Source organism: Dendropsophus ebraccatus, chromosome 3 (genome assembly GCF_027789765.1).
Source record: "Dendropsophus ebraccatus isolate aDenEbr1 chromosome 3, aDenEbr1.pat, whole genome shotgun sequence".
Lineage (NCBI taxonomy): Eukaryota > Metazoa > Chordata > Amphibia > Anura > Hylidae > Dendropsophus > Dendropsophus ebraccatus.
The window spans coordinates 48452029-48476240 of NC_091456.1; the positions used below are offsets into that span (position 1 = coordinate 48452029).

The following is a 24212-nucleotide window of genomic DNA, read 5'->3' on the forward strand; positions in this document are numbered from 1 at the left end:
AGTGGGGGTGGTTAAAAACCTCATGCATAATGTGATATTGGGGCGTGATTTTCCATTGTTCTAGGCTCTATGGGGAAAACAACAATCCCCTGAAAGAAGTGAGGATACCACTAAGTCTATTGCATTACCCACGGTAAATGATAAAAATGTACAGGATGAAAATGATGCTTTTCCTTTGCAGGTCCTGGCTGGTGAGGAAGAGGCTCCTCCCACTGCGCAGAATGTTCCAGACTTAGAGGTGTCTAGAGATAATTTTGGTACTGCACAATTACAGGACCCCACTCTCAAAAATGCGAGAGAGCAGGTCACTGTTATGAATGGGGTACCTCAGGAACCAGATGCTGAAAAAAGATTTCCACATTTTTCTATGACTAATGATCTCTTCTATAGAGTCACTAAAATTAATGATGAGGTTGTGGAACAGCTTCTGGTACCTAAGCCGTACCGGCGTCAGGTACTGGACATGGCCCATAATCATGTCCTTGGGGGCCACTTGGGGACAGATAAAACGCAGGAGAGAGTCCTCCAGAGGTTTTATTGGCCTGCGTTTTATGCTGATATAAAAAAAATTGAGTCGTGCCCCACATGTCAGCTTAGCGCCCCAATGTCACATTTCCGCAGTCCTTTGGTTTCACTCCCCATCATAGAGGTACCTTTTGACCGGATCGCAATGGACTTGGTGGGTCCCATTGTAAAGTCGGCTAGGGGTCACCAGTACATTCTAGTTGTATTAGACTATGCGACCCGCTATCCTGAGGCTGTGCCCCTAAGAAACACTGCATCTAAGACAATTGCACGTGAATTGTTTTATATGTTTTCCAGGGTGGGGATCCCCAAGGAGATCTTGACTGACCAAGGTACACCATTCATGTCGAAAGTGATGAAAGAGCTATGCAAACTGTTTAAAATCTCACACATACGTACCTCTGTATATCACCCACAGACAGACGGGTTAGTGGAGAGGTTTAACAAAACACTGAAACATATGTTCAAGAAAGTGGTGGAAAAAGATGGTCGTGATTGGGATCACTTACTACCTTACCTGATGTTTGCTATTAGGGAAGTGCCCCAAGCCTCCACAGGGTTCTCACCCTTCGAGTTGGTCTATGGTCATCACCCTAGGGGTTTATTGGATATAGCGAAAGAGACATGGGAAAGTGAGTCCACCCCATACAAGAGTGTTATAGAGCATGTAGCACAAATGCAGGACCGTATAGCCACTGTAATGCCCCTAGTAAGGGAACACCTCCAGAGGGCGCAAGAGGGCCAAAGCAGAATTTACAATCGTTCTGCAAGAATCAGGACATTTAGCGCAGGTGACCGGGTCCTCATACTTGTTCCCACGGTAGAAAGCAAATTCTTGGCAAAGTGGCAAGGTCCCTATGAAATTGTAGAGAAGGTCAGTGAGGTCAACTACAAGGTACACCAACCAGCTAGAAGGAAGCCTTTTCAAGTTTATCACATAAACTTGATCAAACCCTGGAAAGACAGGGAATCCTTGGTGGCGACAAATACTGTTGGTCATCGGTCACCACCAATCCCTCCGGTCAAGACTGGTGACACCCTATCAGTGTCACAGAAGCAGGAAGCTAAGGAGTTCCTGCAGAAAAATAAAGACAAGTTTTCTGACCTACCAGGGCGTACGCATCTCATTAGTCATCATATTGAAACTGAGCCTAGAAGCAGAGTAAACCTCAAGCCCTATAGGATACCAGAAGCACGGAGGGAGGCGGTACCATCCGAGGTAAAACGTATGCTTGACCTAGGAGTCATTGAGGTGTCACAGAGCCAGTGGTCCAGCCCGATTGTGCTAATCCCAAAGCCCAATGGAACTTGGAGGTTCTGTAATGATTTCAGAAAATTAAATGAGATCTCCAAGTTCGATGCCTACCCCATGCCCAGGGTTGATGAGTTAATAGAAAGGATGGGTAATGCCAGGTACATAACTACCCTCGATCTCACTAAGGGCTACTGGCAGATCCCCCTCACTCCTGAGGCTAGAGAGAAGACTTCCAATATGTAGTGATGCCATTCGGGTTACATGGAGCCCCTGCCACTTTTCAGAGGTTGATGGACTTGATTCTGCGACCACATCGTGATTACTCCGCTGCCTACCTCGATGATGTGGTCATTTTTAGCCCGGATTGGAAAAGTCACCTCTGTAAGGTCCAGGCGGTGTTAGATGCCATAAGTGATGCAGGGTTAACCATCAATGCAGAGAAGTGTGCACTAGCCTTAGAGGAGGCCAAATACTTGGGCTACATTATTGGGAGGGGGTTAGTGAAACCACAACTAAATAAAATTGAGGCAATACAGAATTGGCCTAAACCCCTCACAAAGAAACAGGTCAGAGCTTTCCTGGGTATTACGGGCTATTACCGAAGGTTTGTGCCGAATTTCGCCTCAGTTGCAGCCCCGCTAACTGACCTGACAAAGGGTGCGAAGTCCGCAATGGTGACATGGACTCCAGAGGCCGAGAAGGCTTTTCAAAGCCTTAAGTCTGCCTTGTGCCAACAACCTGTGCTAGTTACCCCTGACTTTAGGCGAGAGTTTCTAGTACAGACAGATGCCTCTAACACAGGGTTAGGTGCCGTACTCTCACAGACCGTGAATGGCGAGGAGCACCCGATGATGTACTTGAGCAGAAAGCTATCCCCGGCCGAGAAAAACTACGCCATTGTTGAGCGAGAATGTCTGGCAGTAAAGTGGGCCCTAGAATCCCTGAGGTATTACTTGCTAGGCAGAAAATTCAAGTTAGTGACAGACCATGCCCCCCTAACATGGATGAAATTAAACAAGGAGAAAAATGCGAGGGTGACTAGATGGTTTCTGTCCCTACAAAATTTTAATTTCATGGTGGAACACAGGCCAGGAAAGCTACAGGCAAATGCTGATGCCCTATCAAGGGTACACTGTCTGTGGGGACAAAACGCTCAGCCCTCCGGTCTGAAAAAGAGGGGGGGGGATATGTGGACATGTCACGGGAGAAGTGCTCGAGGGGATGTACATCTCACCCAGGTTAATACGTAGCATGAGATGGTAAGTCCAGGAGGGATCGGTGCTCAGCAGTGTTATGCTGCTGAGCTATTATTTATTATTGCCGGGCCTGGACTTACATGGAATGTCAGGTAGGTTTTGGTAGTGGGACTTGCCATTCCCTCCCCCCGATCCAGGTCAGGTTTTGGGGACTGGTGTCTCTGACCCTAATCATCCTGACAAGGTAAAAGCCCTGCAGAGGATCCAGTGTTTGCTCTCAGCCCGGAGTGAACAGCCTGCATGCTGTGTTTGCTGGGAGCAAAGAATACTGTCACTGCTGGGGCTCATTCATACCGTGCGATACCACTGATCGAAGTGTCAGATAGGTGACCAGTTGGTTAGTAAGTGCCCAGATGGGCAAGACCTTTTTGTTTGTTTTTAAAACACAGTGTTGCTGTATTTTGTTTTATGGACTGTTTATGCTGCAAATAAACGCCAAGCTGTTATTTTACAAAGCCAAGTCTGCTGTGAGGGGGGGGGGGGGGGGGGAGAGCAACATATCAGGAGAAGGAGGCAAGTTTCCTAAATTAATGTATATGCAAAATATATCACTTCATGAGTATAACTATATTGAATAAGATGAGAGTACCTATAGAGAGTACTATAGTTGGACCCTTGCCAGAGTGTATATGACATAGATGTTGACTACTGCTGCTCCTGTACTGGCCTCAAATGACTATTGCTGGACCTCCACCGGCCTCCAATGACTACTGCTGCTCCTTCACTGCATTTGTGACCTTTTTCCTGCATAGACCCTTTTAATGGTGAATTTCCTGCACAGACCCTGTAATGGTGAGTTCCCTGCATAGACCCTGTAATGGTGAAAATTGACTTTGAGATATTGAAAAGATAATGATGTTACTGACATGTAGAGGCCTAAATTCAACCAAATACACTACCCCCGTATCATATAGATGCTTTAAACAATGAAATCCGAAGAAATCCGAAATTCGGTCGAACCGAATTTTTCTAAAAAAAAAATCCGGAAGTCAGGTCGGACTGAACTTTTGAAAAGTTCGCTCATCTCTAATCTACATTAGGGATTTAAATTTACTTGTGTTTGGGAAGTATTTGGATGCTATTATTGGACATTACTTTGTGACATATATATATGCCCTTCTGCTTTGGCCTTAAAATTGTTGTGTCATGAAGAAGGTAAAATCAGATGTGTACCACATACATACATGTAAAGGAGAATAAATGTGCTGTTTTTAGTAAAGTAGCCTACATCACTGTACCATGTGTCTTCCCTCTGTATCTGATCACTTTCTAAATTTCCTTTCGAAACTGTGTCCCTGATGTTGCCATACAACAGTGCAGTCACAACAACGGCCGTACTTTGTATAGTGTGGAACACTGCCTTTACTGCTATGGGATCCCGGCCGGAGCGTATACACATGGGGGGACATTTATTAGGTCCGGCCTTTTTTACGCCGGACTTATAAATGTCCCCGCATCTTCGGTGCTATGGGGATTTATGTAGAGGCTGCCTCTACATAAATCCCGTGCGCTCTGGTGCGCACCGCCGAAAACCTACGCCAGCTGAGGACTGGAGTAGGTTTTCGGCGTATCTTTTTGCGGAACGGATGGTGAATCGCGCGGACTCTGAGTCCGCGCCCTCCGTTACGCCCCCTTCACACCCCCTCCCCGCCCCCCGGCGTACCCATCGGAAAGTGCCAATTTGCGAATATTTTATTTGCAAATCGGCCATTTGCGAATAAAATAATACGCAAATCGGCAATAACCGCCGAAAACCCCCGGACCGCACGATGATACATGTCCCCCAAAGTATACGCTCCAGCCGGGATCCCAAAGGCCGCTGCAAAAAACTCACATGTCAGTTTTCTGCGGCCGCAATTCAGTGAAATGCGGCCGCAGAAAGACCTGCCAGTTCACACAATGAAGCGAGCGGCTCCGGCCGCTTGCTTCATTGTGTGCTGTGTGAAGTTCTGATGCAGGTGCGCGCTGATGCGCCCGCATCAGAACACTGCGGCCAGGTCACGGAACGGCTGGTCTCTCACATTGTGGGAACATAGCCTAATACTGTCTCCTTCTAGTAAATGACTTTTTCAAAATCGATAATATTGGACCTGGTGCTTACCAGTGCAGCTGGAAAATCTCTTTAAAACACTTTATCTGCATTCATGGGAAAACCTACTTTATTTAGGTGTTTATTTGACATTATACTAAAACTATTTGGAACTGTTGGAAATAGAAGCAGTAACAAAAATGATACTACCCAATAATATATCATTAGAAGTCATGATTTCAGGACAAAAAATGATGGTTTAACCTTTACCTGTGTCACATTGTATTATAATGCAAAAGACCACTGCAGAGACACCATCACATGTCTCGACGTCAGTGAACTAGCCAGACCTTCCCTCCGGGAAGGAACAACCAAGCCAGAGGCGTTCTCCAGTCAAGGAAACCACCTCAGCAAGGTATCCATCCACAGACAGCTGTTTCGGGGTTTTTGCCCCTCATCAGTGTGGAGTAGGTTTCTGGCTAGTGGGAGCAATGACTAGTAAGTGCATGCAAAAGGACGCTGGTTGACCTCAGGGAGATCAACCAAAACACTGCAGAGACACCATCACGTGTCTCAACATCAGTGTATTCGAGAACATTGCCCCCTGGGAAATCAAATATGCAAAAGAACACTGCAGAGACACCATCACATGTCTCGACGTCAGTGAACTAGCCAGACCTTCCCTCCGGGAAGGAACAACCAAGCCAAAGGCGTTCTCCAGTCAGGGAAACCACCTCAGCAAGGTATCCATCCACAGACAGCTGTTTCGGGGTTTTTGCCCATCATTAGTGTGGAGTAGGTTTCTGGCTAGTGGGAGCAATGACTAGTAAGTGCATGCAAAAGGACGCTGGTTGACCTCAGGGAGATCAACCAAAACACTGCAGAGACACCATCACGTGTCTCAACGTCAGTGTATTCTAGAACATTGCCCCCTGGGAAATCAAATATGCAAAAGAACACTGCAGAGACACCATCACATGTCTCGACGTCAGTGAACTAGCCAGACCTTCCCTCCGAGAAGGAACAACCAAGCCAAAGGCGTTCTCCAGTCAAGGAAACCACCTCAGCAAGGTATCCATCCTACTCCACACTGATGAGGGGCAAAAACCCCGAAACAGCTGTCTGTGGATGGATACCTTGCTGAGGTGGTTTCCTTGACTGGAAAACGCCTTTGGCTTGGTTGTTCCTTCCCAGAGGGAAGGTCTGGCTAGTTCACTGACGTTGAGACATGTGATGGTGTCTCTGCAGTGTTCTTTAGCATATTTGATTTCCCAGGGGGCAATGTTCTAGAATACACTGACGTTGAGACACGTGATGGTGTCTCTGCGGTGTTTTGGTTGATCTCCCTGAGGTCAACCAGCGTCCTTTTGCATACACTTACTAGTCATTCCTCCCACTAGCCAGAAACCTACTCCACACTGATGAGGGGCAAAAACCCCGAAACAGCTGTCTGTGGATGGATACCTTGCTGAGGTGGTTTCCTTGACTGGAGAACGCCTCTGGCTTGGTTGTTCCTTCCCGGAGGGAAGGTCTGGCTAGTTCACTGACGTCGAGACATGTGATGGTGTCTCTGCAGTGTTCTTTTGCATATTTGATTTCCCAGGGGGCAATGTTCTCGAATACACTGATGTTGAGACACGTGATGGTGTCTCTGCAGTGTTTTGGTTGATCTCCCTGAGGTCAACCAGCGTCCTTTTACATTGTATTATAAAGCAATAGTGTGGCAGAATTCACACAGATTTTTATGAAGTAACTCTGGGTCTTTAATTTTTTTTATCATTATCTTAAGAAGCAATACTTAAAGTGCTTTGTCCACATGATCTTTCCTTTGTTTTCAAGTAATGGAAGAATCTGGGGAGATCTTCTAAGGTACAGCAATGGCTATTTATACAAATGGTAGGTACTTAACACTCCATAGTGCAACAACTTGGTCTCCAGGGCCATTGTCAAGGAGAGAAGATGCCAGTAGATCGAGTGGAATTTTAATATATGGGTGTTTTTCTTTAAAGTGACTCTGTACCCACAATCTGTTCCCCAAACTGCTTGTACTGCCAGATAGCTGCTTTTAGTCCAAGATCTGTCCTGGGGTCTGTTGGGCAGGTGATGCAGTTATTGTCCTAAAAAACAACTTTTAAACTTGCAGACCCTGCAGACATTTCTCCTATTCATCACTGTGCACAGGTGCCTTAACAATCCAGCACATGTGCAGTGTTCAGACAAGTGGTCATTAGGAAAAATCCTGCCTGGGGCATTCCTAATGATGAAGAGGGCGGAGAGGAGGAACAGAGAGGCACTGCAGGCCTAGGGCACAGACACTCTAGGCCACGACAATTTGACACAGGGCTGCAAGTTTAAAAGTAGTTTTTAGGACAATAATTGCATCACCTGCCGAACGGACCCCAAGGCAGATCTTGGATTAAAAGCAGCCATTCGACTGTGCAAGCAGTTTTCTTTTTTCTTTTTTTTTTTTTGGGGGGGGGGGGGATTGTGGGTCACTTTAAACTCTGTAGGGAACGGCAAGATGACAGACACATAGATGGAGCCAATAATAACTCAATAGGGTCCAATAGATCTTGTTACTTTCACAGGGGCTCACCAAGGCTTTGTCGCCCAAGGGTTCACATAAACCTGAAGCCAGCCCTGATTGGTTTCTGTCTACTTCTTTAGGCTATGTTCACACTACGTAAAACTACGGCCGCAGTTCTCGCCGCAGAACTACGGCCGTAATTTTGCGGGGTGGAACATAACCTTACTTTCAATGGGATCCCGGTCGGAGCGTACACACATCGTCAGTTTTCTGCGGCCGGAAATTCACTGAATTCCGGCCGCAGAAAGACCTGTCAGTTCACACAGTGAAGCGAGCGGCTCCTGCGGCTTGCTTCACTGTGGGCGATGGGAAACTCTGATGCGGGCGCGCGCTGATGCGCCCGCATCAGAGCTCTGCGGCCGAAAGATCATCCGGTTGGTACTTAAGTACCGGCCGAGATGATCCGGCCGGGCCGGTCTCTTACGTAGTGGGAACATAGCCTTAAAATGCATGTAGTGCCTTGCCAGTATCCAAGCTAAGACCAAAGGGAAATCATCCAGCACGACATGCTTTGTTTAAAGAGCGGCGTGGATGATTTATCATTTATTGTGTATCTGAAGTGATTTTTGGCACTGTGTTTGCTGGTTATATGTATGTGTACCTGCACCAAATTTAGTGTCTCCCTGTGGAAGGATGCGGCCGATCTGTTTAGCTCACTGTACTGGACGATCTTTAACATCGCTCCAGAGATGGCTCTCATTTTAGCTTTGCTAAATTCTAGCTTCAATATTAAAAGTGACCTTTTGAGGCATTTTTTTAGTTCCTGCTAGGAAAATTATCCTCTGGTTGTAAGATCCATCCACCCCTTAATTGAGGTACTGGTTTCTAGAGAATAAGACTGGGTTCACACTACGTTTTTGCAATCCGTTTTTTTTCATCCATTTTTTTTGCAAAAAACAGATGAAAAAACGGATGCAACTGTGTGCATCCGTTTTTTCCATTGACTTCCATATTAAAAAAGACGGAATAAAACGGATCTGGTTTTTTTTTTTTTGTCTGTCAAAAAAACAGGGTCGACCACTTTTTTTTTGTCTGTCAAAATAAAAAACGGATCTGTTTTGATCCATTTTTTTTTTTTATAATGGAAGTCAAAGGAAGAACGGATGCACACACTTGCATCCGTTTTTCATCCGGTTTTTTTTGCAAAAAACGGATGAAAATAGAATGGAAAAAACAGATGGAAAAAAATGGATTGCAAAAACGTAGTGTGAACCCTGCCTAATACTTTGGTTTTTATGCTTCTTTGATTCCATGGTCTCAGTTTCGATAAACCCCCACTCTCTCAACATGGCTCTAAAGTGGATACTTGCTTGTAGGCACTTGTGAATCAAAGAGTAGATTAATGCAATAGTAAAATGGGTGTTCTGCGTTAGTTAGCCAGTCCAGTAGGTATCAATTCATACCAGAGAATCAGCCGCACTCAGCAGTAGATGAAGACTTTCTTTTTTTCGGCATAAAACGCTGGTTCTTAGGCTAGATTAACACTACATTTTTGCAATCCGTTTTTTTTCCCAGAAAAACTGATGCATTTGCGTCAAAAGGATCAAAACGCCTCAGTTTTTTTTTTTTTTTACGTACACAGAAATACGGTCGGCAATGATTTTGTGTATATTGAAAAAGAAGGATGCCTTTTGGTCTTTTTTATAGTGGAAGTCAGTGGAAAAATTTATCAAAATGGATGCACAGAAATGCATCAGTTTTTTCATCCATTTTTTGTAAACATGGATGCAAAAAAACGGATTGCAAAAATGTAGTGCCATACTGGACTGTTCCTATGACCGTTTCGCAAACTATAGCATCACCTGGCTCACAATACTCCTCATACAGCTGGTGCAGCTTAAAGAGGTTGTCCAACAATTTTTTCTTAATGGAAAAGGGAATAATGTTTAATCTGTCCCTTTCTCTTGTTTTCTCTAACCTTTTTTGCCTCTTGTGTCCCTGAGCTTCCTCCTCTGTTGCTGCTTTAGGCCCCATTCACATGTATGGGGGGGGTTTGTTGTGCCACTGAAGATCCGGGGGGGGGGGGGTGTCTCGTGTTGCTGAAGGGCGGGGGGGGGGGGTGCCGCTGAAGGTTGGGGGGGGGTTTGCCGCTGAAGGTCTGGGGGTGGTGCCATTGAAGGTCTGGGGGGGGGTTGGGCGGTGCGGCGGGGTGATCGGGCTGCGTGCTGGCTGCAGGCTCTCAACTGCTGTGCTGAGAGGCTTAACCAATCCGGAATCCCGGGCACTTTCCTGATTTAAATCAGGAAAGTACCCGTGATTCCGGCATTCCCATAGACTTCTATGGGGGCGTCCGGGACGGAATTCAGGCCAAAAATAGGACATGTCCTATAAAATCCGGATCTATTTTACAGAAAGGACACCCTTCTGGAAAAATCAGGTAGGGTGTCCGCGACTAAAGTCTATTCCGGAAATCCGTCCGGATTTCCTAATAGGAAATCTGGATGGTTTTTCGGACGTGTAAAGGGGGCCTTATGGATTTGTGTTTGTTTACACAAAGAACTTCCAGGTCACAGGGGTCAGCAGTGACATCACAGCTCTGCACGCCTATAGCTTCACCCCCTCCTCGCTGAATCTAGCTCCAACCACTTTACCCATAGGCAGAAAATGTCTGTCTTCCTACAAGTGTCTTTTGAGCAGCATGGTGGCTCAAATAATCAAATAATCTATGTTGCTGAATCTCTTATCTGTTGTAGGACTATAAATCCCACATGTACATGTTAGGAGTTGTAGTCCTGGAATACATATACACTACAAGTGGGTGGGGTTTTAACCCCTTCAGAACCGGGCTAATTTTCACTTTTGCGCTTTGGTTTTTTCCTCCTCGTGTTTAAAGACCATAGCAAAGACCTTTGTTTTTTTCACCTACAGACCCAAATGAGCCCTTATTTTTGTGGCACTAATTGTTATAGCAGAGGAAAATAAAAATACTTTTTTTTTTTTTTTTTGGCGATTTTGTGCTTACGCAGTTTGCCCTATGGTAAAACTGAAATGTTGTCTATGTTCCTCAAGTCGGTACGATTACAACGATATGTAACTTGTATAACTTTGTATAACTTTGAAACATGCTCTTTTTAAAAAATTGCTCTATTTTCACCCTTATAACGCTTTTATGCTTTGGGACTTCTATATACACAACAATGATCTCTCTTAAAGATCAATGCTGTGTATATAATACAGCACTGATTGATTAGATCAGTGCTGTATTACACTGGTCTGCTGCAGACCAGAACCATCGATTGCCGTGCCAGGATCAGCATCATTCTGCCATTGACACCTGGCCTGGTTAGTTTAATGGATCACCCCTCCACGATCACATTGCGGTTGGGGGGCGATCCATCCACTAGACCACCATGGAGGGGGAGAAATAGACATTTAAATGCAGCTGTCAGCTTTGATAGCTGCATCTAAATGGCTCATTAGGAGGGTGCAGCGATCTTTTTCTCTCTTGAGAGAAAAGTTTAAAGAGAACCAATCATGGCTTTCATTTAATAAAAAAAAATGTTTTTTAATTACTGTATTTTCCGGCGTATAAGATGACTTCTTAACACCGAAAAAACGGGGTTAAAGTTGGGGGTTCTCTTATACGCTGGGTATGGTTGCCCCATATGGTGGGGGGGCTCAAAAATGGCCCCATCATCACCGTATGGGGCGACCACTACAAAAAAAATTTAAAAATTAAACTCACCTAGGGCCCATTCACGGCCTCCGCACGCCTCCTGTACCATTCCCGGCACAGGCAGTGTGACGTACACTACCTGTGTTGGGGACGGAGATCACCCGGGAAGCCGAGCGTCTAATCAGAGAGGCTCTGAGACGCTCGGCTGCTTGGAGAGCTTCGGGAGAATGAGAGAGGCGTGGAAGTTCCCAAAGCCTCTCTTATTCTCTCGAAGCTCTCCCAGCAGCCAAGCATCTCCGAGCCTCTCTGATGAGGGGCTCGGCTTCCTGGGAGAGGTTCGTCGATCTCCATCCCCGGCGCAGGTTGTGTACGTCACACTGCCTACATCGGGAATGGTATGGGAGGAGCGTAGAGGCCGGGAACGGGCCCTAGGTGAGTTAAAGGTTTTTTTAATTTAGCTGCAGTTAACCCCTGACTGACCGCAGCAGGGGGTCAACATTTTCCGGCGTATAAGGTGAACCCCTGACAATCTGCTTAAAAGTCAGGGGTCGTCTTATTCGCCCAATCGCCTTATACGCCGGAAAATACCTTTTGTGCTATGATCTGTAATTTTTATTAATTCCAAGTGTAGTTCTGATTTTTTGATTACTTTTTGTTAAAGTGTCCCTGTCGTTATAACTTTTAAAACCTATGTCAATTGGGGATGTGAAAAAAGCATGTTATCAATTAAATGCATTCTTTTTTTTTTTTAGTTATCATGCTTTAAAACAAAGCTATACTTATCCAGGTCCAGTCTCCTGAAGGCAGCTTTTTATTCTTCTGCTGGTTGAAAAAAAGAGACTAAACACATGAAGGGGGGATTTATCATTGTTGCACAGATTCGTCACTTCTCTCTGGCGTACGCCTGCCATATCTCCCACTCACCCGATAGGTGCGGGGGTTGGGTCTTGGGGGCGTGGCAAGGTGGTGAGGAGGCCTCCTTCCACGCCTCATTTATCATGATTTCCACCATGGTGGAAATCTACACTTGCTTCTGAGCAGGTGTAGATTTCTTCGCCGGCTGTACAGCATGCGCAGATCGGTCGGATTTACTAAGAGGTGTGGGCCTCTTAGTGAATCTCGCCAGGCATTTGGGGACAAGGCCTAATTTAAGGCCGACGTGCTTGTAGGACGGTCTTTATAAATCCCCCCTTTAAAGTCTGGCCAATACAGAGTGTCAAAGCTCAATGTGTCCATCAGTCAAATAACTGTCTTCTATGTGAGCGCTCAGATCACCTGGGAAACACAGGACTTCCTGTATTTAGTCTCTTTGAGAAAAAAACTAATGAATGTAAATTGCAAACTTTATTTCACATGTAGGGTACATTCACACTGCGGACATGTCAATTCTTTGGACAGGTGGGGAAATCCGCCGGCAAATATCATTGAGTCTATGGAACTGGTGGGACCACAAGCGGAGGCCACCCAGCGGAATCCGCTTGAAGTTTCTGTGCATATTCCGCAGTTTGAACCTTCTACCTACTGTTGATTTAGCTTTTGAAAGTGATAACGACAGAGACACTTCAATTTGTTTTCTGGAATGTGACTTAAAAAAAAAAAGGACTATGACCCGTCTGAAGTCATGCTTCAAATCCTCTCAGTGCACCCACGCCTCTTAACTATGACACACAATGCTTGAGATTTGGCTGGCGCTGTGTGGCTTCATCTGGGCCAGCGGCGTTAATTTCATGGAGAGGGGCAGGAGAAGTGAAGTGAGGCATAAGCAGGTCCAGGGCACAAAATCCCCGCTTCTTTGACATGGGCAGAGTTGGATTAAAATGCGATTTTTATAAGAACAAGGGTACATTCACACATTAAGTAGTTTTTCAGGACCAGATATATCTGCAACCGCCGTCTGCGATCCACCAAAAAATTCATAGTGCAGCCGTAATCTGTACTGTTTGCAGATCTGCAAAAAATTGGAAGGTGATAAATTAGGGTGATCCATAATTTTTGCTAGTGTACAAAGGTATGTCTGCATATCTTTTATTACAACCTGCACAATTGTAACGGCAGCTTTTACTATTTACTATTTAGTTGAAAAAGTGCCAGAATTCTGGCATAATTTGTGCCAATAAAATGGGTTTACAAGCTGTCAACAAGCACATTTATAAGATTTTCTGGGTAGGGTACCATTTATTTGAGACAAGATTCCAGCTCGAAACTCAGCAACTATGTTTTCAATCACTTTAAAGGGAATCTGTCAGCATTTGGGTCCCACCCAAGGTGCTAACATTGTACTGTAGTTGGCAGTTCTCTATTTAGCAGGTTACCTTTAGGTAATTTGTCCGTGGAGTGTATTATTCACAATCTGGGGTCTCTTACTGTAATGAGTCAAAGAGGAGTTTTGGCTCAGTCTTTGTGCCACACTCTGGCACTCCTTACTACTGCTTTCTCCTCCCTCTTCTTTATAAATAATCTCTGCTGCCAGGCCTCCTGCTCGCTCAGCTGACAGCCGGTGTCTTTGATTTCTGATCAGCTTTCTGTAAGCAGTTTATGTCTGAAAGAAACACTCAAATATAATTGAATCTCCTAGCCTAAATGTGTTGGAGCTATGGTTTAGGGGTAAATCACCTGTGTAGAGACCAATAACAGTTTTTCATTGGTTCCATTCCCCTGATGGAAAAGAAGTATGGTTATTCATTTATTTTCTCTCATCATTGTATCATTTTTTAAAAGTGCAAAGATTTCCCAGTCAGTGGCAAATTAGTTTTAAAATCCTACATTTCAATTCCATCAGGGGAATCGAACCCAGGAAAAAAATGTTGCTGGTTTCCAGACTGGGAATTTACCCCTAGACCACAGCTCTAACACATTAAGGCTGGGAGGTTCATCTATATATGAGTGTCTCTTTCAGACATAAATTGCCTACAGATGACTGATCTGCAATGAGAGACACTGGCTGGCAGCGTGAGCGAGCAGGAGGCCAGGCAGCAGAAATTAGAAAGAGGGAAGGGAAAGCAGTGGTGGGATGTGTTAGAGTGCGCTTCCTGCTTTGCTTTACTAGGTATAGCAGAAGCACAGTTGTGGTAAATAGCTGACTGGTGGTGGTACTAGGTGTTAGACCTTTACTGATCTAATATTGATGACCTTTCTTGAAGATAAGTCAACAATACATCTTTTTATTTTTGGAAGTATGGGAGAACATGGGAAAACTAAAAACATGGGAAGAACATACAAAGTCTTATTTGCATGAATTGAAGTTTTCTTTCTAATAAAGTTTTTTCATCTTTTTGCAGTATTTGGGATGTATAGAAGTTTTACGCTCTATGAGATCTCTGGATTTCAACACAAGAACCCAGATAACAAGGTAGGACAATTTTTTTCTTCCTTTTATGATATGAATATATAGCTAAGTTTACATACTTTACTACTGTAAAAGCTTAAACTTGAAGCCCCTTGCAGGTAAAGTATAAAAAACCCTTTGAAAACAGAGACTTCAGTTGTCATATATGGTTAAAAATAAAAAGCAGTATCTGGCTGCCACAGGCCTCGTCACTATTTTTTTTTTTTTCTACAATTTTTTTGTAAAGCCAGTTTATGGGCATGAATGGTTGTAACTGGTTTCTGTTATTAAGATATCCAGATAAAATGCAGACGTTTACTTAAATGTTCCTTACCAGACTTATTTCTCTTATAATGTTGTACTGCTAGCTTTGTTTATCTCTTTTTTATTTTTTATTTTTTTCCAATGAGCAGTTTCATACCTTTACGTAATGCCAAGTTGGCCATAATAAATTGGGAACATAATCCACTACTAAATTTACAATTAATGTACAGTTTTTTTTTTAAAGCCTTTTTATCTATTTACTGATGTTCATGAGGTGGGGTTGGGGGAGCAAACATAAACACATAAACATAGAAAAACATAAGCATGACATAAACATAAGCATGGCTCTGGAAGTGACCCCATCTGGTGTCTATGATTTTTTGTTATATCGCTGTTTTGGTTACTGTTCTGTATTTGTCCCCTTATGATACCACCTGGTTGTGGGTGAAATGTGTAGCAGTGGTGATAGTGATATTTTGGGGTTTGTAATTCTCTCACTAATGCTGCGTTTACATGGAGCTATAATTCGCCCAATCGATCGTTCAATGATTTTAAAGCAACAATTTGGTTTTTATAACGATGAGCGTTTAGACGAATAATTCGTTAGAAAATTCGTAAGAAAAATCGTCATTGCACTTAAGATCACTTAAGCTTATCTTTCACATAGGGTGAATCTTTGAAAGACTGTTTACACGAAACGATCTGTGAATTTTTAGTGAGGGAGTCCAGCAAACCACAATGAGCACCAATAAAGAATACTTGAAACTGTGGTAAAGATTCCCAGGAGTGAGTGGCTTACCAAAAAGTGTATCAGTGACTCTTCCTTAAAGTTTAAAAGAACCAAAATCTCACACAATGGCATCAATAGCGGAGTTGCTAGGCACAGACCACTCCTGAACATTTGCCAAAAAAGTGCCCCCCCCCAAGATTTCTGTGAAGTCAAAGACTGAACTTTTTTTAGATGAAAAGCAATTACCATGCCTCGTGCCACAAAAAAACAGCTCTGTGAGATAACATTTGTGATGTCATCGAGATATGTCAACAGTTTTGATCACTTAGGGTCTGACTGCTAGAATAACCCGGAAGAAGTGCACATCAAGCATGGTCTCTCTCCCACATGGTTCTCTCCTTGCTTGTTCTAGTGACTGGTCAAGGTCAGAACAATCAGTCCTCAACCGATTAAAACTTTTGACCATTCTGTACTACATCTCAAAAGTTATTGAAAGGGATGGGTATGTGGTAAGGTTGGCACCAGGTGATGTTAGTACTAGGAGTCAGCTCAGCTGAAAGTGTTAGTGTCGTGACCCCAGTGCTAGTCCAGCACACAGGTGTGATGTTGGTACCTGCTTGTTGTAGTATGGCTGGCTGTATCCCCCAAACCTGCCGATAACCTGCCGAGTTGTTGCAAGTCTCCTGGGCTCTTGTTACGGCAGTCCTGAGTGGCAACTGACCCATCCGAACTGTCGGTACCGCTACCCACAGAAGGGGGAAAAATAAGCCAAGGTGTGCTGTGTGTATAGGTGCTGGCGCCTAGAAAAGATGACAGAGGCCTTGTAGTAATAAAATAAAACAGCTTTACTGTAAGGTTTCTCAGGATAAGAGAACAAGTTTCACAAAATAGATAAATCTTTACACAGACTTAAGTGCTTAGCTTTTGTACTTGAGGAGGTGTTTGAGAAGAAGTAAGAGAGGTAATTGTAGCGGTGCTGGTAAGATAGAGTAGAGTAGAGGAGTTGGCCAGAGGAGCCCCAACCCAATGGAGCTATGTACTCTGCCGGAACCTGAAGATATCAGTATTTATCGAACCCGTCCCAGTAGGGTAATACAAGCCCCAGTCATTGTTATCTGGGTGTAGCTAAGTGTACGGGGGAGTCCCAGTTACCTGCACTTCACAATAGGATTAGTAGACCTTCTGTACTGGCTGCTTTGTTTTATCGAGGCTAGTTTCTCTTTGGTTCAGGATACTGCCCTGCTCCTTTTAGACATGTTCTTGGCGTGGGTCAGGGTGTTCCTTGGTGACCTCTCCAATTAAAGTGCTTAGCACTGCATAGTAGATATAGTAGTAGTTGTGAAAGAACTGGTTGACTCTTGGTCCATCTATACACTCCTTTGTCTAGACTAGACTACACTTGTTGTCCCTGACAGGGGTCCTGGCATTAGCCAGGCCCTGGCTTAACTGCAGCAGGAACAGGGGCTTTTTATGTCTTTCCTCCCTGACAATCTGGATTAACTAACTGACTAACTGCACTTCCTCCACCATGTAACTCCTCCTACAGGGGCCTGCAGTGTGCCTTTCTGTGAGTGGTGGGGATGAGTGTGTGCAGGAGAAAGAAGAAAAGAGGTTGAAAAGCAAAGAGCACCTCCTATTGGTCAGCATAGAACACATGGCACACATAAAACATTAACCCATTACTACCTTCAGCTATGCAACACATATAAATATGAAATACTAACACCTAGTGGTGAAACTTTAGAATACTTCTTCACCACTTTAACCTTAGAAAAAAAGGCTTTTTGACAGGTGCACAGGAGATAGAAAAACACCAGTGGTGGGAAACCACAGTTATACTTTAAAGTGAACATGACAACCATATTATGCTGCCCCTGCTGAGGGCAGCATTACATAGCAACAGACACGTTGTTTCAAGTGGCCTGTCGGTCTTCCTGATGTGTAAAAAGGTAAAGTAGTTCTTTTTTGTAAAGCCCCCTCATCAGTGGGGAGTAGAATTCTGGCTAGGTGGGAGCAATGCCTAGTAGACCACCATGATAAAACAATCACTGATCTCAGGGAGACCAGCTAAATCTCTGTAGATCTCTGTTGGCAGCGCATTTCTGTGTATAATAAGAGCCTATGAGTAATAGGAGTAAAGGGCCACAAGAATGATCCAGTGATTGTTCATGCGGCCCTGTCCACACACTAATCAGACTATGTAAGGCTGCGTTCACACTCATTGTAGTTTTATAACAGTACCACTGTGTTACTGCAGCATTTTTCTTTTTGGTAAGTGGTTGCAAAATTATTGGATACATAGAGTTGTCCCCTGATCACAGTGTGATGGCCTCTCCCCAATGTTCTTTTTTTTTTTTTTTTTTTTGGCAGTTGTTGGAGATTGTCACAGATCAAGGCCTTTCTACGTTCCAATGCACACACCATATATATGGATGGTGTGCTGCGGAACGGATAATCAGAACTCCCGGAATCATGTATGATTATGATGCCAGGAGCTCCGAAACAGTGTCAGCTCAATGGGGCCGGAGATAATGAGAGGCAGCTGCATCTCATTAAACCCTTAAACACAGCAATCTATAGGGATCGTGGCATTTAAGGAACAAGCATCTGTCACTGAGTGATCGGGACCCCTGCAGCCATGCTGTGGTGGGCCCGATCGCTTGTGCCGACAGGCGGGGGTAAGCTCCTTATCTCCATCCTGTCGGATCAGCAATCCATATATAGAGTCTGCTCACTATTCATAGATCGCCGATAACACTAATCTATGCTATGCTATGGCATAGCATAGATCAGTACATGCAATCTATTGATTGCATGTTTTACAGTAATAAAAAGTGTAAAAAAAAAAAGTTTAATCAAAAAAGGTTTTTATAAGTATTAAAAACCCCTTATAACCCCCTCCCAATAAAAGTTTAAAATACCCCCTTGCCCATTATAAAAATAAAAATATTAATAAATAAATAAATATATTACATATCGTAGCCTGTGGAATTGTCCATTCTATTAAAATATAACATTATTGTTCCTGCACGGTGAATGGTGTAAGCGGAAAAAAAAAACACACCAGGATTGTTGATTTTAATATATTATATATCAGAAAAAAATGTAGAAAAAGTGATTAAAATTTTTCTGTTACACCAATATGATATTAATAAATACTAGAGATAATGGAGCGAAAAAAATGACACCCCAACCAGCCCTGTAGGTGGAAAAAATAAGAGCTATGTTTCTTAGAAGGCAGGGAGGAACATTGCATTAATCTGACCCAGACTTTTGTGCATCAATGGGCTCGGTCTTGAAGGGGTTAAGAGCCCTAAATTAGGGTCTATTTACACAGAAAGATTATCTGCCATAGATTTGAAGCCAAAGCCAGGAATGGATTTGAAAAGAGAAGAAATCTCAAGGCTTTTCTTTATGACCTAATCTCTGTTTATAGTCCATTCCGGGCTTTGGCTTCAAATCTTTGGCAGATAATCTGTCAGATAATCTTTATGTGTAAATGGACCCTCATGCTGGGTTTACATGGAGCGATAATTCGCCCGATCGTACGATTAACGATTTTGAAGTAACGATTTTTTTTTTTTATAACGATCAGCGTTTAGACTGTACGATATATCGTACAGAAAATTCGTTTTGCGATCACTTAAGCCTATCTCACACATAGGGAAAATCAGTGAACGACTGTTTACACGGAACGATCGGCTAATTTTTTGTGAACGACGATTTAAGAACCTGTTAAACGATCAAATTGAACGATTTTTCGATCGCTCGGTACGTTTACACGTACGTTTATCGGGCGTTTATTCGCCTGATAATCGCTCCGTGTAAACCCAGCATCAGACTCCTAAATTAATTCATGCCTTCCCCCTTTGGGAGCAGCAATGTTCCCCTAACCACTTCTCCATTCTGTTAGCATCATTCTCCTTCTCCCATACCGCCTCTACTATAAACAGCATATTCCCCCCATATTCCAGCCCTATTATCAAAATAATTGTTTCCAAGTAGAGTTTTAAAACATGTATATTAGAAAACAGTATGTTTTACCTTTTTGGTACTAGATAAGGAGAACAAAATACCCCTTTAAATCACAGTATGTTTATTTTGTTTAATCAAACAATAGTGTGAAAGACAATTTTAGTAATGGATGTTAAATAGAATATTGGCAGAGGCTAGATTAAAATCCTAACATAATAAAATCTGATTTGAATGTATACAGTACTGCAAATATGACTATACTGGTGTTAGTCATCTCACTTACCATCTGCTCAGAAAACTCAGATGGAGCCCTATGAAATATGCAAGCTGTATTAATGTTCTGCATAAAGACACCAAGTTATGTAATGCTAAAAGAGACATGTATAAAATATAAGTTTGGTGGCCAATAAAGCATAGCTGTGAAATGGTCTAAAATATCGCTGCCAGAGTATTTAATAGAACAAGAGTAAATAAGAGAATGACATTTATAAAAGATCCTAAGCACTAAAAATGTTGAAAAAGTTGACAAAATGATAATAAACCATCTGTCATCTAAAAAAAATTAAATAAAAATCAATGTGCAGGATGAAATTTCACTGCATGCTCCTAGTTTAGTGGTTCTTAAAGTGATATTGTCTGCCCCTTTCCATATAAGAATTTCTCAGCACCATTATTAAAGTGTCACTGTCGTCAAAATCTAAATCATCAGTAGATGCGGTATAAAGCAAGTTTACAATTTACATTCATTATTTTTGTTGTTGTTATCATGCTGTAGAACAAAGCTGAACTTACCAGAAATCCAGGTCCAGTCTCCTGAAGGCAGGTTTTCTGACTTGTGCTGGTTGAAAACACAGGGATTTCAACCAGTATAGAGAGTCACGGCTCAATATGTCTGTCAATTACATGACTGCCTTCTCTGTGTGAGCGCTCAGATGGCCTGGGATACAGGAGTAGAAAAGAGTCAGAAAACAGGAAGTGCCGTGTTTTCTATGAAAACTAAAATTTCAATTTCAACATTGTGTGAACAGAGCCTTTCTGTGTTTTCAATCCACTCCTGGTTTTGGTTGCAATATGAGGACCACAATACTTACTGAAATTAACGTAGTGTGAACCCAGCCTCAAGGGCTATTCTCAGCTGGCGAACATTCAGTTTGTTACCACTACATCGCCTCTCACTTCCTGGTTTGGCACAGGGGGGTAGGGGTGCTGAGCCAAATCTGCTCAGCATTGCTGTGGCTCCCACCTGAGGTTACACATGTCTTCAGGGACAATCCAATCCCTGGAGACATGAGTGGGTTGGTAACCTAGGCAACGAGCTGTCAACAATGGAAGTGAAATAGTGAAATATCCGGGGAAGGAGGCACATTGGCAAGTTTGCTAAATAAATGTATTTGCAGAAAATATTTAACTCGACAAGCCTTACAAATGTAAGTATATGGCCAGGGCACTTTTTCTTGTCATTTTATCATGTTATAATCAGTTTGGCCGCCCGTCAGTGCAGTGACGGCTGCTGGTATATTATTCTAGTTTAGATGGACTAATTGGCCTTTGGGTTTGTCTTTAATTGTAAAGTCCATCGAATTTAATAGTAAAAACTGTGAAAGGACAGAGAAAAAAGATAAACTGTGTGTGAACAACTAAAAACTAACGTCTGCTGTTTGCAAAAGACGTCCGAAAAAAATTGGCATGATTGTTGTTTTGATGTCCGCGCAAACAACATCCATGCACTGTGTGCATTGGGCGGCCATCTTTCCATTTTCTTTAATGCATTCCCATTGAGGTCAATTAAAGGGAACCACATGAGCACAATTGTGCTTCATAATTAGGAATGCCACTGGAACATTTTCCCCATGCTGAACATTGCATAGGTCCCTAACGATCCAGCCCATGTGCCGGGCTAAACAGGTGGGGAATAGGAGGCAATCTGCCTGGAACATTCCTAATGATGAGGAGGGTGGGGAGGAGGGACTGAGAGGTGGTGCAAAGTTAGGGCACAGATACTCCCGTTTGGCACGGGCTTCAAGTTTAAAAGTATTTTTTTAGGACAATAACTGCATCACCTGCCGAACGGACCCCAGGACAGATCTTGGATTAAAAGCAGCTATCCGAAGGTACAAGTGTTTTTTTTTTTTTTTTTTTTGGGGGGGGGGGGGGTCAGATTGTGGGATTGTGGGTACAGAGTCACTTTAACTTCCCTGTATAATGGGAGCATTGGAGTTATGCTGTGCAGAGGTCAGTTGCTATTGAAGTGATGGCATATTTTAGCAGAATGGGGGAGATTTATGAAACATGGTGTAAAGTGAAACTGGCCCAGTTGCCCCTAGCAACCAATCAGATTCCACCTTTCATTCCTCACAGACTCTTTGGAAAATGAAAGGTGGAATCTGATTGGTTGCTAGGGGCAACTGAGCCAGTTTCAATTTACACCATGCTTGAAAAATCTCCCCCAATGTGTCTAAAATGCCTAAGCAGATTTATTACCCCACATACTCTATCTTGAAATATTTTGTGCAATTTTCACAATTTTCAGCGTCTTGAAATGAACACATGATACAACAGTATTGATACATCTCCCTGTTGATTATATGTACCCGGCTTAGGAAATTATACATTATGTTCTATCTGTTAAGGGCAATGTATACTTAGTTTAACTTGAGTTGTACGAGCTCCTATAATCGAGTTCTCCTACTTTATACCCACAACTGTACTGTACTGATTGTATGGTCTTTGTAAAGGACTTTTTAGCTGCTCTAGCAGACCTGAGGGTTTATTTCCGTATGCTGGAGCCACCAGTTGTGCAGCATTTTCCAGAGCACTGCTATCAGTAAAGGCCTGTTACCATGGAAAATTAAAGGGATACTAAACAGCTGAAGTGATTTACCTAGTGGAAAATGCAGTTCATAAAGGAAGAATGAGCCACCATTGTCTCATGAATGATTTCTCTTCTTATGTTGATGATACGCCATGTTGATGGATTGTGCTGTTTATTTGGTACAAACTGTTTTTGTCACTACTAAAAAAAAATAATATGAAAGATAACACTTTAGAAATAAATCCTTCAGTTGATTTAAATATGTCTCTTTATAATGCTACGTTTACACGGAGCGATAATTCGCCCAATCGATCGTTTAACGATTTTGAAGCAACGATTTGGTTTTTATAACGATCAGCATTTAGACGAATAAATCGTTAGAAAAATCATAAGAAAATTTGTAAGAAAAATCGTTAATGCGATCGTTTTTAAGATCGCTTAAGCCCATGTTTTACATAGGGTGAATCTTTGAAAGGCTGTTTACACAAAACAATCTGGGAATTTTTAGCGAACGATGAACGACGATTTGAGAACATGTTGAAATATCAAAAGGAAAGATTTTTCGCTCATCGCTTCATTGTTTGCTGTGTTTACACAGAACGATTATCGCTCAAATGTGATCGTTATTGCGAAAATTCGAACGATAATCGTTCCGCGTAAACGCAGCATTAGTGGATAGCAGTGTTTCCCTCCAGTGCTGGGTGCTGGTTTTGCACCTGACCAAGTGCAGAAAAGTTCTCCCTGTGTTTGTGTGGGTTTCCTTATAAGTACTCTGGTTTCATTCCACACAAAAACATGCTAGTTGATATTAAAGGGAATCTGTCGCTAGGTTTATGCTGCCTTATATAAAGGCAGTATAAACAAGTGATATAAATACTGAACAGATCGTGTATTACTTCCATCATTCTATTCAGCTGTTCTCCTGATATGCAGGAGAATAGGATTCTTGCCTCACTCCTCCACCTGCCATCCAGCTGCTGATTGACAGTTAACTGCCTATACACAGCATGGATAGATAACTGCCAATCAGCAGCTGGTGGGCGGAGTTTTCTGCTTCTCATGAATAATGCGGACCATAGGGCTCATGCACATAATGGAGAGGACTACTTATTGTCCATGTTATGCAGGAGGATATCTCTGGATCAGCTGCACAGAACAATGTAAGTGATGCATCATTCTGTTCAGCTTCTCCATCACTACGTTATGCTACTCTTAGATAGGACAGCATAAACCTGCTAACAGAGTCTCTTTAAAAAAAAACTAAGAGGGGCACAAAATACAGGCAATTAGGATTGGAAATTCTAGTGGCGCACATGGGTATAATCCAAAAGTACTTACCCATCTTCAGTATAAATGGCTATGCAATAAATATACTTTGTGGTATGCTCACATGTAGTAGATTTCTGTTTGCAGAGATTTTATTCTGCAGTAATCCTACCCATACTTCTGAATACTATGTAAAAATCAATAGATTTATAGCAATAGAATATGATTCATATGTATAGGCCAGATTCACACCATGTAAAAATGACAGCCGTCTTTCATAATAATTGCTGTCATTGAGGAAATAATGTCCATTATTTTTTGAATAACGAATGTTATTTGCACAATGCCGGACGTTATTATGAAAGATGGTTGTCATTTTTACATAGTGTAAACCTAGCCATAGCCTGGGTTTTGGTATTGCAAATTTGAACATAATCTGTGTTGCACTGGAATTAATTCTGCGGGCCCCACCTATGATGAAAAACGAAATAATTACTTATAGGCCTTGTGTCAGGTTGTAATAGAGTACTCAAAACAACTGAGCTGCACACAGCACTAGGAACAAAACATAC

The 24212-nt window shown here is 42.8% G+C and overlaps 1 protein-coding gene and 1 long non-coding RNA gene across 4 annotated transcripts in view; one reads left to right on the plus strand and one right to left on the minus strand.

The window, feature by feature from the left end:
• Window positions 1-24212, plus strand: part of SHC3 (SHC adaptor protein 3) — a 99387-nt gene that overhangs the window by 36950 nt on the left and 38225 nt on the right. For both annotated transcript variants that reach the window (XM_069961699.1, XM_069961700.1), the window contains one exon: window positions 14547-14617. In XM_069961699.1, the coding sequence (XP_069817800.1) occupies window positions 14547-14617 (71 nt within the window). The remainder of the gene's footprint in view (window positions 1-14546; window positions 14618-24212) is intronic.
• The window catches only part of LOC138785600 (uncharacterized), a 45922-nt gene continuing 34343 nt past the window's right edge, over window positions 12634-24212 (minus strand). For both annotated transcript variants that reach the window (XR_011362122.1, XR_011362121.1), the window contains exons 4-7: window positions 22444-22575; window positions 20355-20499; window positions 16201-16387; window positions 12634-13216 (exon numbers count right to left, since the gene is read on the minus strand). This is a non-coding gene — a long non-coding RNA (uncharacterized lncRNA). The remainder of the gene's footprint in view (window positions 13217-16200; window positions 16388-20354; window positions 20500-22443; window positions 22576-24212) is intronic.